The 16,668-nt window shown below is 44.9% G+C and overlaps 1 protein-coding gene and 1 pseudogene across 25 annotated transcripts in view; one reads left to right on the forward strand and one right to left on the reverse strand.

Annotated features, from left to right (window-relative positions):
- Phactr1 (phosphatase and actin regulator 1) overlaps positions 1 to 16,668 on the reverse strand; it is a 477,602-nt gene that overhangs the window by 109,059 nt on the left and 351,875 nt on the right. For all 25 annotated transcript variants that reach the window (XM_087590493.1, XM_087590499.1, XM_087590494.1 and 22 more), the window contains 1 exon segment: positions 2,101 to 2,181. In XM_087590493.1, coding sequence (XP_087446619.1) covers positions 2,101 to 2,181 — 81 coding nt within the window.
- Positions 2,210 to 16,668, forward strand: part of LOC148000062 (ribosomal protein uL24-like pseudogene) — a 38,923-nt pseudogene continuing 24,464 nt past the window's right edge.

The raw sequence follows: 16,668 nt of genomic DNA on the forward strand, positions 1-16,668 counted from the left end.
TTCAACCATCTGCAGCTCCTTTGGGGAAGTCTGGACATCACCCTTAAGCCAGGGAGCTACAGGAGAAAGTGTTCTCTGCTTCGCTTAACAATAGTCACCCTAACTAATGTGTCTAAAGTGTTTGCAGACGGAGATGGGAAGGCTGCGGGAGAGAAAGGAAGAGAGAGGACAGGAAGAACTGACTAACTGCATCAGAGCCATCTTGGGCTGTGGGCAAGGTGGCTAAGCCCTCGCTGTGGATTATCTAACATTACACCTGCAGTCAGGCATCTGCTGCCTCTCCTGGGGAGTGGATGTGGAGAGGAGCTTGTGGTGAATTGCACTGTTGAAGGTTAATACCCGGCAGCATTTAGGGACTGTCTAAAAAGTGTCACTTTGGGGAAAACTGACGAAATGAAGGATCTCTACCCCTGGAGAGAAGATATGTTCTACTGCTCAGCCTCCTCCAGGTAGAAGTGGATAATGTATTTCACTTTAGGGACTCTGGGCCCCAGGAAGCTCAGGTACTTAGCCTAGTTTGAAAGAGTAAAGTGTCACATCTCTCCGGTGTCTCTTGTCACCAGGGCAGGGGCTATGGCGTGTGTGCCATCTTCTACTCGAATCTCAGACTGGCAATTTGTGCTATGATTAAACATTTCGAGTATACTGCTGAGAAGGCCCATAATGGTAACAGATGAGGTGACAAGTCACAGAGAGTGTGCTGGCTACTTTTATGTCAACTTGACAAGAAGCTAAAGTCTTCTGAGAGGAGGGAGCCTCAATTGAGAAAATGCCTCCATAAGATCAGGCTGCAGGCGAGCCTGTGGGGCATTTTCTTAATTAGTGATTGATGGGGGAGGGCCCAGTTCATTGTGGGTGGGTCCATCCCTACACTGGTGGTCCTGGGTTCCATAAGAAAGCAGGCTGAGCAAATGAGGAGCAGCAAGCCAGTAAGCAGCACCCCTCCATGGCCTCTGCATGAGCTCCTGCCTCTGGGTTCCTGCCCTGCTTCAGTTCCTATCACAACTTCCTTAGATGATGAACAGTGATATGGAGGTATAAGCCAAATAAACCCTTTCCTCATGGCATTAGATCATAGCAACATAACCCGAACTAAGACGAGGAATAAAGCCTTGTGCGTAATGAAGCAGAAAACAGCTGAGTCAGGGAAGTCAGAGAGTAGGTGCGCCAGGACTCAGAAACACAAGCTGACTTTACATATTGGAACCCACAGGGCTTGGAGGAGACCCACAAAAATCACAACAGCTGACTGCAGAACTCCTACTCACAGAAGCACTTCTGGGTGAACCTGTGAGGTCAAATGTTTCGTGATTAAGACAGCTGAACAAGAGCAGGGGTTGGCTGTCTCACACACAACCCTGAGAGGAACAGTGTCGTCAGAGTGGGAGGACAAAAAGGGGGAGGAGAAAGAAAAGCCAAGGACAGGGAGATGAGAGAGTAAGGGAAGAGCTCTTTTCGAGCAGGCTCAACATCAAATATCAGAGCTATTAGGGAAGAAGAGTGAAGCCCTGTTACTGTGAGGTCATTCGTCTCCTCTGTTTGGTTACAATCTTGCCATTTTATATTTCTTCCTGTTGTGGAAAGAGATGTCGAGGTTCCAAGAGAGAGAAAAAAATATCTGCTAGGAAAATCCTATGGGGTTATGGCTTTTAAATGTTTGTCTTGGGAGCTCCCACAAACATGGGCAAGTACATTTGTCCCAGTGCCAGGGCCTACCTACATCTGTGTGTGTGTGTGTGTGTGTGTGTGTGTGTGTGTGTGTGTGTGTGTGTGTGTGTGTGTGTCTGCCTGTCTGTCTGTCTGTCTATGTGTGTGTTTGTGTGTCTATGTGTGTGTTTGTGTGTCTGTGTGTGTGTATGTGTGTGTGTGTCTGTGTGTGTGTGTGTGTGTGTGTGTGTGTGTTTGATTTGGGTAGCACCATATTCTTTTTCTCCAGTATTGATGTCTGTAGTACCCTCTGCTTTGCTCTCTCCTCCCTGTAGCATCACCAGGTTTTACTGTAACATTTGATAAAGCGATGCACAAAGCAAAATACAAACCGAGCAAGGACAAGGTACACCCGGCTGGGTCCTGGACTGTGAACAGCGGTCTGCCTCTTACCTTTATCGTAGATCTCCTTCAAGACCCCTCGCTTGATCAGCTCCTCTCTGCTCTGCCTCATCGATATCTTCCTTTCCAGAGCTGTAAGCAAGAGGACAGGAAAGTGTGAATGGTGACCATCATCTTTCTCCTCACCCCGAAAGGGTCCACACGTTCACAGATACTGCGATCTACTGAAAGAGCCTATGACTTATGTTTTGCTCATGGTAAGCTAATGACACACCAGTTAGTATTTTAACATTTTGGAAAGACATGTAACCAGGTTATTTTTAAATTTTCAAAATACACTTTTAATTATCTCTCAGACAGGTATATATACTGAATCTGACTTCTGACTCCCCGACTTAGGCCGGATGCTTCATCATGAAGAATTGTAGCATTTTGCCAGCCACGTGACTACTGAATAAAGGGACCAGGACTCTGAGCGAGCCTCTCCCCAGGCTCTGGGTCAGGGGTGTGCCCTTGAAGATGGTTGCTCCCTGCAGACAGGCTGGCATTTCAATGATCTGCCTCATTGTTGATGCTCACTCGGGGTCTCCTTGCTTTTCCAATGTAAAAGGTATCAATTGAGGTGCACATTTGGATATTTATCTCTTGAAAAGCACTCTGTATTGGCATAGTCCCTGGGATCTCCAGGGGACTATCTGAGGAACGGTGGATAGCTTCCAGGGGACATCTCTCCATGTAGCTACATGTGGGCGAAGCCACTCTTAGGAAAGGACTTTTCCCAAGCCAGGTGCTCCTCCAGCTGAGCCAGGTCTGTGGAAGGTGGAGCTGGAGAGGGAGTGGGTGTAATGAGAACCAGTGAAGGGGAAATAGACACAAAGAGCCGATAGGAGGGATGCTGGGAGCCTGTGGAGGGAAGGAAGTCCCTTCAGCACCTGCGCTTCTCTTCGGTTTCTGGTAAATGTGGGGCAGAGAGGAGAAGTTATTTCAGTGGCTTGTGTTAGCTGAGCCCTTCGGCATCCTTCAGAAATGTATCTACTTATGGCTTTGGGGGCACACTAGTGACAGAACAGAGGAACTCTGTTATGCAAAGCTACATACAGATTAGTTAGGTGTACACACACACACACACACACACACACACACACACACACACACACACACACCAGTAGCATTTAGAATTAGAACCAATGGGCCAGAAGTGAGGCCTTGTTGGAAGCCTCTCTCTGGGACATTAGTCAAATCCCTCCTCCCACCACCACCACCACACACGCTGGCCAATCTGATTCCACAATTCTTCAGTGGGACCTGAGCATCTGGAGTTTGATGGGTCTTCGTCAGGCCTAGCTAGGCTCACACTCTCTGACAACGTAGTTTGGTAGAGCAGTTCTTTAGCACGCAGAGTGCTCTGGTTTTAACCCCCAACGTTATTTTTTAAAATACAGATCTACACAATACATATATAGTCTAAATGAGAAAATACTATTTCTCCACCCACCACCAATTTCAAAGTGAATGTGACTTTGCTCATTTGCTGGTTCAGAACTCTGTGCTCACAAGGGCGATGCACACAGCGTTTGAGAAGGGTAGAAAGTTACCGTCGTTAACTGATCCTTACTCTGGTTCCGGGATCACACCTACTCTACAGATGAACTACACAGAGAGGTGAACCCGAGATGTTCCCTGGGTCTGAGGCCTAACCCTGAACTGCTCAGAGACACACAGCTCAAGTGTAAGAGTAGAAATTCCAAGGTTTCTGTCTTCTCCCCAGGACATCATACTGTTGTGAGAATAATTATATGGTATATGGAAACAGTAAGACTTTAACAAGGGAAGTCAAGTTTCTCTTTAGAGTCTTGTGTGCTTCTGAGAGCGAGGGGGTGAGGGAGAGAGGGAGGGAGGGGTAGGGAATGCTTGACAACCTCAGGCGTTAGTCCTTGCCTTCTACCTTGTCTGAGGAAGGATCTCTTGTTGTTTGCTTCAGTATGCTACAGACTAGCTGACTCATAAGCCTCCATGGATTGATTCTCCTGTCCATATACAAGTGCAGTATTACAGGTGTATACCACTGCGTCCAGCTTTATGTAGGTTCTGGGGATCCTGGTGAAAGTTCCTAACATTTGTGTGTCTAATATATTATCTACTAAGCCAGCCCCACCTCCCTGAGGGCACATGTATTTGTGGTTGAACAGTACAGGAAGTGCCGTCAATACTTCATTCTCAGATGACTCCTCCTTCTAAGGTGCCATTTCCCGAGGATCTCTCTTCACAAGCTATCCACAAAGCCTCTCCTCTTACCTCACTGTCAACCGTCCTTTCAAAGGGAGAGCTCAGCTAGAGCAAGGCCAAAGACATATCATGGCTCCTGCGTGCAGTGAAGTGAGCCGCCTGTTACAGAGGACCCCTTCCAGACATGAGACCTGACCTATTACTGAACTAGGAAATGGGGCTACGGGTTCAATGAAGAGGAAAGAGAAAACATGGCTTCCCCTTCTTCAACCAGGGCTGCTAGCCCAGCCTTCTTTACTAGGTAATCTTGGTTTTCAGTGGAACAAAAATAAGAAAAGGAGAGAGAAATGAAGAAAGCTTAAAGACAAGGAGCCACTCACTGGGGCGGAACCATGTAAAATGCACTATGCTCTCCCAAAGCACAGGGGGATCAGGCTGGAGGACAGGCTGTCTACCTGGGGTGGCTTTGTCTCTGAGAAGTAAGAAGCAGAACTGAGTAGAGCAGAGCCAGTAAAACGAAAGACACAGAAATTCATATTGTCAGCTGGTTGGTAACAACCTGCAAGCAGGTATTATTTCTATATGGACGAAAAAGAAACTTAGTAAGGACTTACTTTAAAACAAGAGAACTTATTTTAAAATATAGGAGTCATTCTTATTAGGGCAACAGGGTAGTGTGAGTCTGAGGGACCCCATAGGGAATGCTTTGGTGTAAATGTTCTAAAATTAGATAAAGGTGTGTGTGTGTGTGTGTGTGTGTGTGTGTGTGTGTGTGTGTGTATGTGTGTAGAGGCAGGAGAGACAGCTCAGCGGTTAAAAGCACATCCAGAGGCCCAGGTTCGGCTACCAACACTCATGTTGGGTGACACAAGCTCCCACAACTTCAGCTCCAAGGGATTTGAGGATCTGACGTCATCTTCTGGCCTCCCCAGGGCTCCCATATATGGGGTAGGTACACACACACACACACACACACACACACACACACACACACACACACACTGTGTATGTGTGTATGTGTAAAAAGACATTATTAAAAACCACCATGTACTATGCACAGTGTTCTGCATGTCTTTTTATTTTTACTTTAAAGCTATCAGTCCCTTTCAGGGTCTATCTCCTCTGAACCACTTTGTTTGTTTGTTTGTTTATTTGTTTGTTTGTAAACTTGGCTCTTTGAGTCATTGTGTTTAGGTCCCCAGGATAACATCCTGAAGGGCTTTTCTCACTGTGAAGCTTGAGGTAGTTTCTCAGCGTTCACTGTGTGTCCTCAGAACTGACGGCAGCTATGTTTCAAATCTCTTGGGGATTGCTTTTTGGTTAAAAGCAGCAAGTGTTAGGTTTGGCCCAGGGGCTACTTAAGCCCTGCACACAGGCAGTAGCATGCCCCCCACACCTCTCTGTCTCTCCCTCTCCCCTTTTCCTGGCTGGTACCATAAGATAGCTATCTGTGAATCTGGAGTCCTCAGGCCTCCAAGCAAAGTTTACCAAGCTTACTGAGCTATAGGGGTAAGAGACGGGAAGCTGTGTGAGATAGAGGTGTGTGTTGAAGCCTTGTCCCCTGCTGCCTGGCCTGAGGCCTTTTGGGGAGGGGCAGTATTGATGGTGGAACAACTTCTTTAGTCCTGTTAAGAGTATCAGAGTGGAGACCTGTTGAGATTTTTTTTTCTCCTCTAGGACATTCTATATCTGTTGAAGTCCCTGTTCAACTGTCTTTAAATTACATTCTGAGGGGAATAGACATTTAAGGGGAGAGGCAACTGAGAAGTGAAGAGCTGTGTAGAAGTCCCACACGCTCTTCTACTGCCGTTCCCCAAAATAGTCAACTTGCAATTAAAATCTGTAGTTTTGATCCCTTTGAATCTTCCAGCTCCAGGGAAAAGAAAATTTAAGCAAGATTTCTGTGACTGACAGAACAAGTTTCGGTACCATGAGCACACGTCAGCTGCCTGTCCAGTGTCAAAGGTAATATGATTGTCCAGCATCCAAGATAATATGATTGCAGTAGCCACAGCCTAGGAAGACCCACAAACAAAACAACCAACCAGGCAATGAGACGAAGCACAACTGTAATCCCACACTCAGGAGACAGAGGCAGGAGTGAGAGGTCACCCTAGGCTATACGGTGGCACCTGGTTTCAAACACTCAGAATGCAGCTCCGTGACATGCTAATCAGTACAAAGTTTAATCTCCAGCACAGCAAATTAGACAAAAAAAAATTTAAAAAGGAAGAAAGAGAAATGTGAGCGTGTGGTATATGGTTAGATAGCATGCTATGATAAACACATTCAAGAGTCATTCAAGTCCAAAGGCAATCTGCACAAAAGCCAAATAAACTATCTCTCACTAGATCAGATATCCAAGAGTGGTCGGTAGGAAGAGCTAAATATTTCTGCCAAGAGCCCAAGTATTGCTAGGTAGAGAGATTTTCAATTGCTTAACTTTCCAAGGAAGGCCTTACTGAATCATTTATTTAGCATGTAAAAAGATACCTTTACCTGTAGACTTGGGCCAAGTGATCTCCAGAATGAACATGCCTAGTGTGGGACACGTTTCTGTTATAGGTGGATCATGAAACACAGGTTCATGTGTTGGCAGCTTGCTTCTTGAATCATGTTCTTGATCATGCTAAGAGTGTGCGGTGGAATGTGTAGGGGGCTGGAACTTAGTTGGAGGACTTGGTTGTTTGGGAATGTGCCTTTGAAGGGGACATTGGGGTGTCAACACCCTCTCTGTGTTTGTTTTTTTTTTTTTCCGGAGCTGGGGACCGAACCCAGGGCCTTGCGGTTGCTAGGCAAGCACTCTACCACTGAGCTAAATCCCCAACCCCTGTGTTTGTTTTCTAATCACTGTGATTAAAGCAGCTTTATGCTATGACACATTGCCTCTGGTAAAGGGATGTTTTGCCACAGCCCTGATTGGGCCAAGGAATGTATGTAGAAATCCCGCATAGGAAATGAGGGTAAGAGTTCTTGTCATATAATAAGGTACAAGTTGTGGTTGCTGCTCTCTCAGTGTGGTCTTACAGCCCTTACCATGGTTTTATAATGGCAAATTCAGCAGAATTCCCAGTACATGAGCTCAGAGATCCAGCATTCCACTGTGGTAGTTTGAATAAGACTGCTCCTCATATGCTCACGTATTTGAATTCTTAGTTAGCAGGGAGTGGAACTGTTTGAAAGGATTAGAAGGATTAGAAGGTGTGGTCTTGTTGGAGGAAGTGTGTCATTGGGGGTGGGTTTTGGGGATTCAAACGCCCACATTAGGCCCAGCCCCTCCCCCTCCCTCTCCCCTGCTGCCTGCAGATCAGGGATGTAAAGCTCTCAGCTACTGCGACAGTGCAATGTGTGCCACCATGCTCCCTGCCCTGAGGATAATGGATGAACCCTCTGAAACTGTAAGCAAGCCTCCAAATAAATGCCTTCTCTCCGGTGTTTCTCCACAGAAGTAGAGCAGTGACTAAGACACCCCCCCTTCTTACTCTCTTCCGCATCTTTCTAAAAAGTCACATGGTGTCATAACAGTTCTATGACTCAGTCAGCTGCAGGGATTTCCCAACAGGCTTGAATGGTCCTCACGTAGTGAGAAACTGTCTAGATTCTTGCCCTAAATACCAGACAAACTAGCCTTACCCTTAAGCAGGGATTCCTTAAACTGGAGGCTGCAAACACACCCAGGCAGAACAAACCTCTTCTCTCTCTTCCTTTGTGAAGAGACATTCGCATACTATGGATGTTCCTCTAATACATGGGTGGGGGGATTGATTGCCGAGGGTTCAATATTTATTTCTTTGAAATCTAATCTAGAACCATGCCTGGGTGGCTGATCTCTGATAGGAATTCCCCTGCAGCTGTTATTAGGTGGGAAGGTACTAGAGATGTATGAACAAAACTCATTGCTAAGGTGGTAAGCCAATTATTTCTTTATTATTTCTTCTTCTTCTTCTTCTTCTTCTTCTTCTTCTTCTTCTTCTTCTTCTTCTTCTTCTTCTTCTTCTTCTTCTTCTTCTTCTTCTTCTTCTTCTTCTCCCTCCTCCTCCTCCTCCCTTTCCCTCCTCTTCTCTTTTCCTTTTCCTCTTTTTCTCCTTCTTACTATTATTTACAAGTAGTTGTCATCATAGCTTGTCGGGTCAATTCTTCATGGCCCACAAGGCCAGAGACTGTTTTTTTCCTGTTCTTTGTAATGAGATTTAACTCATCTTCATCTACACAGTCGAAAGTGTCTACCTTGCAGAGCAGTGTTGCCCACAGATACTCAACAAATAAATACAAGCACAGACTTCAGATACTCAACAGATGCAAGTGCAGATAAAAGAGAACCAGAGAAAGATGGCGTCTGTACTGAACATGTATAGACCTTTTCTCTTTCCACTTTCTTATTCTTTGACAGATTCACTCGTGAATGTAATAAATTTCAGTCAAATTTGCCTCCTTTTTCTCTCTCTTCCATTCCCTTGACCACTGAAACTCTTCTTTCCAGCAAAGCCCCATTCCTTTATGAGACAGATCTCTTTTTCTGGCCTGGCCACCACCTACTAAATAATGGCCTATAAGCACTGTTACACACAGCATTTCCATTGTGGTTGGTATTGTGTGTCATCTAACAGTAGGGTCAGGGGCGCAGCAAAAAACGCACATGTTCTGTGAAAATATTCTATTGAATGTAAGAGATTAGATGTTGGCATCTTTGGGTTCTGGAACCATGCTCTAAAGTTACTAAGAGATGACTGTGACCACACAGGAGTGGGGCAAGGTCTTCCTTTATGTCTGGGTCAGAAGAACCTCACAATGAAAGTGTTCAAGCGCCTATCTCCATGTATGCCTTTGGCTGGGATGGAAGCCTAAGTCAGTGGAGCTCTTTGCTGCAGTGTGTGAGCTAGGCTGGATGCTCACCAGTGCATTGAGCACTGAGGCTTTCCCCAATATACAAAAGTGTAGAGTTCCTTAGCCTTAAGTAACCCAATACCACAGAGCATTTGCCCACTAACAATTCTGGTTGGCCATAACTGATGTTAGATGATGTCACTAACAGGTCTGTTTTTCTCTTCTCTCCAGGCAAAGGGCCTCTCAGCCTGGTCCTGGGCATGTGTATGAGGAAAAGGAGTGGACATTGATGTATTTTATAAAATCAAGGGTATGTTTTGTGGAGTGTGGTATGGTGTGGTGGGAGGGGGTTCCTCAGTGGGCCCATGTGATGGGATGGGTGTAGTATAGAATAGAGTTTATTTTGGGGCATGGGAAGGGGAGTTGAGAAGGGAGTAGAGGCAGAGAAAGAGAGGGGATAGAGAGGGGGGGAGAGAGGGGGGGGGAGGAGGAAGAGGAGGAGGAGGAGGAGGAAGAGGAGGAAGAGGAGGAGAGGTGAGATGAGGCCAGGTGAGACTGGCTAGGAACACATGGAGAGAGTGAGGGGATGGTGAGTGGGATAGAGGGAGAAAGGGGCTAGGTAAAGAAAAAGGGCAAAGAAAGTCAGAGAGAGCCAGACAGGTTAACCAGTCCCTAACTGGATGTTGCTATGTAACTGCTGGGCGGAGCATAGAAAGAATGCTAACAGATATAGCTAAGTTGTAAGCCATGCAGTTGAGAATACGTTATTCATAGATTTTAATTATATCCACGAGTGGAATGAACCAGCTGGAAAAGCATTTGGGAGCTAGCTAGGGAAATACGGTTCTAGGAGGCTACTGAAGCTCACTGGGAGTTATTCTCAGCTTTGCTACATATGAAAATGGACGTTATATACATAGGACAAATTTCTTCCCTTTTTAGAGATGCATAATGAGAGGTGTGTCATTTACATTTAAATGCTGCAGAAGGGGACTGGGGAGAAAATGGCCTAGTGGGTAAGAGTGCTTGCTGACCGGGTATGAAGACCTGGACTCAAACTGCCAGCGCCCGTGTAAAAATACACGAGCACCTGTGACCTCAGAGCTGTGATGAACGGAGGCAGGAGGGTTGCTGAGGCTTGCTGGAAGCCAGCCGAATCAGGTCAGTGAGGCACTTGGTCACAAGGGCATGAGGTGAAGAGGGCCAAAGTAGAGCCTTCCTTGTCTCCTCTGGCCTCCATGTGCATGCCTCTCACCTTTTCATATGCTTGGTCATTTTTAAAATAAAAAGTAAGCACTCGAGTGAATCTTACAAGAAATGTTGAGTGAAGAAAGCTAGATAAAGGGTGTGTGACTCCACTTGTATGAAACGTCACCGTCAAAAAGGTGACAAAAGGTACAGATGGGTTTCGGTCTCGGATCTAAGCTGGTTACTGCCTAGCAAAGCAAGGAGATGCTTTATGATAAAAATAAGGACAGTGGGGGTTGGGGATTTAGCTCAGTGGTAGAGCGCTTGCCTAGCAAGCGCAAGGCCCTGGGTTCGGTCCCCAACTCCAAAAAAAAAAAAAAAGAAAAAAAAAAAGGACAGTGGTCACCGCTCACAGGAAGGGGACTAATCTCAGAAAGATGCACTGAAGGGCTTCCAAGGGCTGGCAGCAGTGTTTCACGTTAGTGACTTGGAATGCAGTTATAGTGTTTGCTTTATAGCCTTCTCATGAATTACATATGGGTGCTTCACTCGGGTTTTTAATGTGTGTTTTATTTCCCCAAACAAGCACATTCAAAGGATGCTCTTACTAACTCTTCTTCCCTTTGTGACCTTGCAGTAGGGACATAGAAAGCTCAGACAACACACAATGGAATCACAGTTGCCCAGCAAACCGACTTCTCCTGTCTGTGGGAGAAGGAAGGGTAGTAAAGGAATACATAAAACCACGGCGTGTCTTGTCTTGGCCCTTCCCTCAAGCAGGTCCAACAAAGTGCCCAGAAGGGTCATTCTTAATCTTTGATTAGTCTTTCCCAAAGCTGCATGTGTGGGTTAAGAATCCAAGCAGAAAGTTTCAGAATTTAAGTGATTTTAGAGGAAGAAAGACTCTGAATATTTGAAAATCACACTGGCCTAGTCTTGGAGTCCACCATTAAAAGAACAAAGCCACTGAGAGGAGGAGCTAGTTCCACAAGGAAAGATCCGGTGAGGGCGGGAGGGATGTTCCCACCGCAGTTTGCTTCTCCTACTGTCTGTCTTTAAGCTAATTAGCACAGGGAAGCTAGCTCTTCATCAGATTCTAACAGGGTGGTCATGGCTGTCTCTTCTGAGTTCGGTGAGATGTGTCGTCATTATCATCATCATCATCACCATCATCATCACCATCAATCAATCCATCAATCCATGATCATCATCAATCATTGTCACAATCAATCATCATCACCATCATCATCAATCTCCTTCCCCCCTACCCCTCTCCCTCCTCCACTGGCTGCCTAGTATAGTGATGTTTCTCTTTTACTTCTGACAGTCTCATGCATATGCACAACCTATTGTCATCTCACTCACACTGCCTTCGTTACCCTCTGGTATCTTTCCCTCCTTTCTTCCCACCTAGTCCATGCAGGACTGCATCATTAGAAAAAACAACAGCCCTTCCTCCAGCAAATAACAGCTCCTTAGGAAGGGATGGGGCCTCACGCCCATCCACCCCTGTCCATGATGGAAAAGTGGAGGGGGGCCCAATCTCATACAAGTATTCATTGCTTCTGCACACAGGATATGATTTCATAAAGCAGAGATCTGAAAAACACATGTACATGAAGCTCTATTCATGACCTCTGTCATGACCTTTTCAGTGCATGTAGAATGTATTTTATTGCCAATTCCCAATTATTGTTTATTTTTCCTTTGTGTTTTGCCTTTGTGTTTTCATGTGTGTCTGTGTGAGGGTGTTGGATCCCTTGGAACTGGAGCCATGAACAATTGTAAGCTGTCGTGTTGGTGGGTGCTGGGGATTGAACCCATGTCCTCTAGAAGAACAGTCAGTGCTCTCACCTTAGTGTCCTATCACCTTAAACACCCAAGAATGGAAATCTGATCTTTTGCCCAGAACAGCTTAATACCCTGACTACCACCTATTACCTAAAGGACAACAGGGCCCCAGTTCACAGTGTCTTGTGGAGCCAAGCTCACAGAAACAAGCTTCCCGGCTTTGCTGTTTGCCTTTCCAGAGTCTCTTGTTCAGGTCCACTCTGCAGCAGTGAAATCTGAAATACAAGGTTAGCACAGGAGGGCTGCTTTTCAATTTTTTATTTCCCCAACTTTGTAAAGACAGAAAAGGACAGCAGCGTCTGTTTGCTTGGCTATTTTTTGATGCTGGGGATGGAACCGAGGGCTTTGTGCAGGCCCAGCATGGGTCCTACTGCTGAGCTACACCTTCAAGCTGACCAGGTGGGCTCCCGTTCTTATCTATTGCCAGAACTACAGTCAGCTAATAACTATGAATCACAGTTTATATTTTCAGAATCCCAACTATACATAGCTATGCCATATTTCTATTCAGACAGAGATTTTTGCCTAAAAAGAATGTTTCTATGACTTTCTAGACTTTGCCTCACAATGACTACACTAATACAATGTATCAGGAGCTAAGGGCTCTAAGGTCTTCCTTCATAATGATTTAGGGATATTTCACAGCAATTCCAAGAGGTTGGTGTCAGCATTTCTATCTGGGGGAGGAAGGCGGTGCTGAGTAGCCTGCCCGAGGTGGGAAGCTGGACTTGAACTCAGGTTGTGTGATCCCAGTGTACAAATACCGATGCAAGGTGTTCTTCCTGCCCTGAGTCTCTATAGGGTGGGAAGATGGCAAAGTTTGTCAAGGCTTTTCCTGCAAGTGAGCATACTTGTTTAGGCAGTCTCTAACCTGGCAAGATAATGTATTCCTCTGTCTTAAAACAGAAGTTGCAGTGCGGTGTACTCGTTTACTTGGATTGTCATAACGAAATACCGTGAGTTGTTTAGCTACAGCAGAAAGTTATTTTCTCAGATGGGTGGAATCCAGACGCCTCTCAGATCATAAGGAAACCAAACCTAGGGGACTGGAGTCCACCCTTAGGATCTCCATCTAACCTTACTTTCATACATCATGTGTGGCTACACTGTGAGTTCTAGACTCGCCATAAAGACTTGAGGTGACACATGCAGTGCCTTGAAAACTATGGCCACTTCCTAACTGCAGGTAATTGTTTCTGAGAAACACTTTACACTTGAAGACCAACTTGACAGGCACATATCAGCGAACAATCCAGAACTATGAATACATACATACATACACACACACACACACACACACACACACACACACACACACACACACACATATTGAGGTTCGGGGTTGGGGCTCAATTCCACATATGCAATTCATTTGTGTCTCATTTCTACCATGCAAGTATGGCTTGAAGGTAATTCATTTCAAGCAGTAGTTTCAGTGCACCTTTATTCTGACTGTAACTTATCCTTTTCGGTCAGGTATGGAATTTTTTTTACTTGCTGTAGAAGGTTGGCACATTAAAGTTTAGAATTTTGCAATGTTTCTGATTTTGGACTTTTAGGTTGAAGGTGCTTAACTTGTATTTTATTTTAGTAAAATGTCCAACTATCCAGTTGGACACCCACCCCTGAGTCAGTCAGTCAGTCAGTCAGTCAGTCAGTCAGTCAGTCAGTCAGTCAGTCAGTCAGTCACTCAGCCAGTCTGTCTGTCTATTTGTCTCTCTATCTATTTGTCTCTCTGTCTGTCTATTTGTCTGTCTGTCTCTCTCTCTTTCTCTCCGCATGCACGCATGCACACACACACACACACACACACACACACACACACACACACACACACACACACACACCATACTTAGGAAGGCAAACACCTAACACCTGCTCTGGCATTTCCCAGTGGCACTGTGGGTGGTGGCGGTGCGACTGTGGAGGTATTGTGCGGTGTGCTGTTGATCTGACACCTGGCATGCCATTGTGAGCTCCACTGACTTTTATGCCTCAGCACAAGGGAAAAATGCTCCTGAGGAGAGAAGGGGAGACTGCTTTGAACAACTTAATCAACTGAGAATCAGACTTTTCAGCCTCTGTTGTATTGCAATAGTAAGTGTAACTTCCGTTGGGCGGCTATGTGTGTGGACATAGGCCCACGGCTTCCTTCTACCCTGCACTGCTCCCTACGGTTTTAACCCTGTGGCCTCATGACTCTTCCTGCCATTCTCCCTAGTCCTTCCATTGCTGTTCTTTGCTACTCTTCATCTCTTGAATTTCTGCGCAAAAGTTAGGGTGCGCTTGTGCATTTCCATTCAAAAAGAGTCTATTTGATTTTTTTCATTGAACCTGCACTGAATCTAGAGATTTTTTTTCTGGGAGGGTTGACATCTTTACAGTAATATTGAGCCTTCTAGTCCAGGAATATGGTGCACCCCTTCATTTGTTTATGCTATTATAAATGGTAGTTCATAAATTATTTTCCAATATGTGTTGCAGGCAAATAGTGGTGCATTTTGTAAGATAGCTGGACCTCGGTGTAAGCAGATTGTTTCTGGGACACCCAGAATTTACACCCTCATATAAATGGTGAACTGCTTGTGTATCCACCCATACATCTTAGGCCACCTCCAGATTATTTAGATCCAACACTGTGTAAACTGGTGTTTACTGTTTAGGAAACAATGATGAGGAACATAATCTGTATGTTTCAGTAGAAATATGATTTTTTGTTCTTAAAATGTTTTATCCAGGGGTTGGGGATTTAGCTCAGTGGTAGAGCGCTTGCCTAGGAAGCGCAAGGCCCTGGGTTCGGTCCCCAGCTCCGAAAAAAAGAACCAAAAAAAAAATGTTTTATCCACGGTTGGTTGACTTCATGGATACGGAACTCTTGTAGATATGTGGGACTCATGTAGGCTGTATGCAGAAACCTTTGTTAAACTCACCTTTTTTGCTAGTCCACCAGATTTTATCATATCTTCTAGATATTATATGATTGTAAGGGCTCCACTTATGGCATTTAATCTTTAAATGCCTTATTAACATTTCTTCTGTTTGTGCTTGGTCTAGGTTCCTTGGTTCCCTGAAGTCTCCCAAGAAAACTTTAAATGCTCTTTGGTAAATCTTCTATCTGAGGTGGGGTTAATTTCCTTATTTATTTCTCGATAGGCACTGATTTCACTTGGGGGCCCCTTACTATTTCTCCTTTGCTTACAACTTAAATGAATGTTGAATTTCATTAAATGGTGACCTGCATTTACAAGCTGACTATGGGGTATTCCTTTTTGTCTGTTGTTAGTCTGAACAATACTGATTTTTGAACATTGCCCAGACCAAGCCAAAGTAATAGCGATAAAAAATCCTTTAGGTACATAATAATGGATTCATTTCTGAATATTGTATAGACATTCTCTTGTTTAGAGAGTGAGAGATACTGGCCCATAATTTTCTTATCTTTATCATGTTACCATATCAAGCTGTCATTTTATGTTTTCTTTATTATGTATTGTAGGTGTGTGTGAGTGTGTCTATGTGTGTGCATGTGAGACTATGTGTATGTGCACAGGCATGCGGGTGCCTCTATATCCCAAAACAGGGCTCTGGATCCCCTGGAGCTGGAGTTTAAGGCATTGGTGAGCCATCTAACATGGTGGTTGCTAGGAATTCACTTCAGGTCCTCTGCAAGAGCAGCAAGCACTCTTGACTGCCCAGCCATTCTCTTCTTCTATTAACTAGAGTAGATTGAATAACACTACTCTCACACCATTCTCAAAGATCTGAAAAACATTAATTAGGGAAGCCACGTGGATCTATCATTTTCTTTTCGGGATGTTTACACTTTTGGGGGGAGGAGGTGCTAGTTTATTTTTTTCTTTTTGCTTGCATTTTTACTTGACAATATGATTTGTTCAACAGATTCAGACATTCACAATTCTTTTAAAAATTGTTTAAAACCGTATTCAAATTTCCTTCCCAATTTAAGGAAAAGTCCAGATAAAGCAGCAATCTCCCTTCCTATTCTGCTCACGAATGTGTTTTTTTTTCTTCTCTCACACCTTTCGCCATTTGTATGACATGCCACTTTAACAGGGACACAGAGTGGGGCTTGGCTATATACTCACTTAGGCATTCATCAGCTCGTAATGCAAACAGTGAGGGCAAATACTCATTTTCTTCAAGCGGGAGAACTGAATTATTAATGTGCACTAGGGGGAAATTGACCTTTGCAAATTGTCTTCGTTCAGGTTTCTATTGCTGTCATAAAACACTCAGACCAAATGCAGCTTGGGGAGAAAGGGGGTTCTTTCCTCTTATAACTCTTGGATCACAGTTACTGAGGGAAGTTGAGACAGGAACTTGAGGCAGGGACACGGAGGCAGGAACCTAGAGGCAGGAACTGATGCAGAGGCCCTGGAGGGGTGCTCCTTACTGGCTTGCTTCTCCTGGCTTGCTCAGTTTGCTTTCTTACAGAACCCAAGACCACCAGCCCAGGGATGGCCCCACCCACAATGGGCACCTTTCACATCAGTGATCAATCAAGGAAAT

Source organism: Rattus norvegicus, chromosome 17, assembly GCF_021556685.1.
Source record: "Rattus norvegicus strain SHRSP/BbbUtx chromosome 17, alternate assembly SHRSP_T2T, whole genome shotgun sequence".
Classification (NCBI taxonomy): Eukaryota; Metazoa; Chordata; class Mammalia; order Rodentia; family Muridae; genus Rattus; species Rattus norvegicus.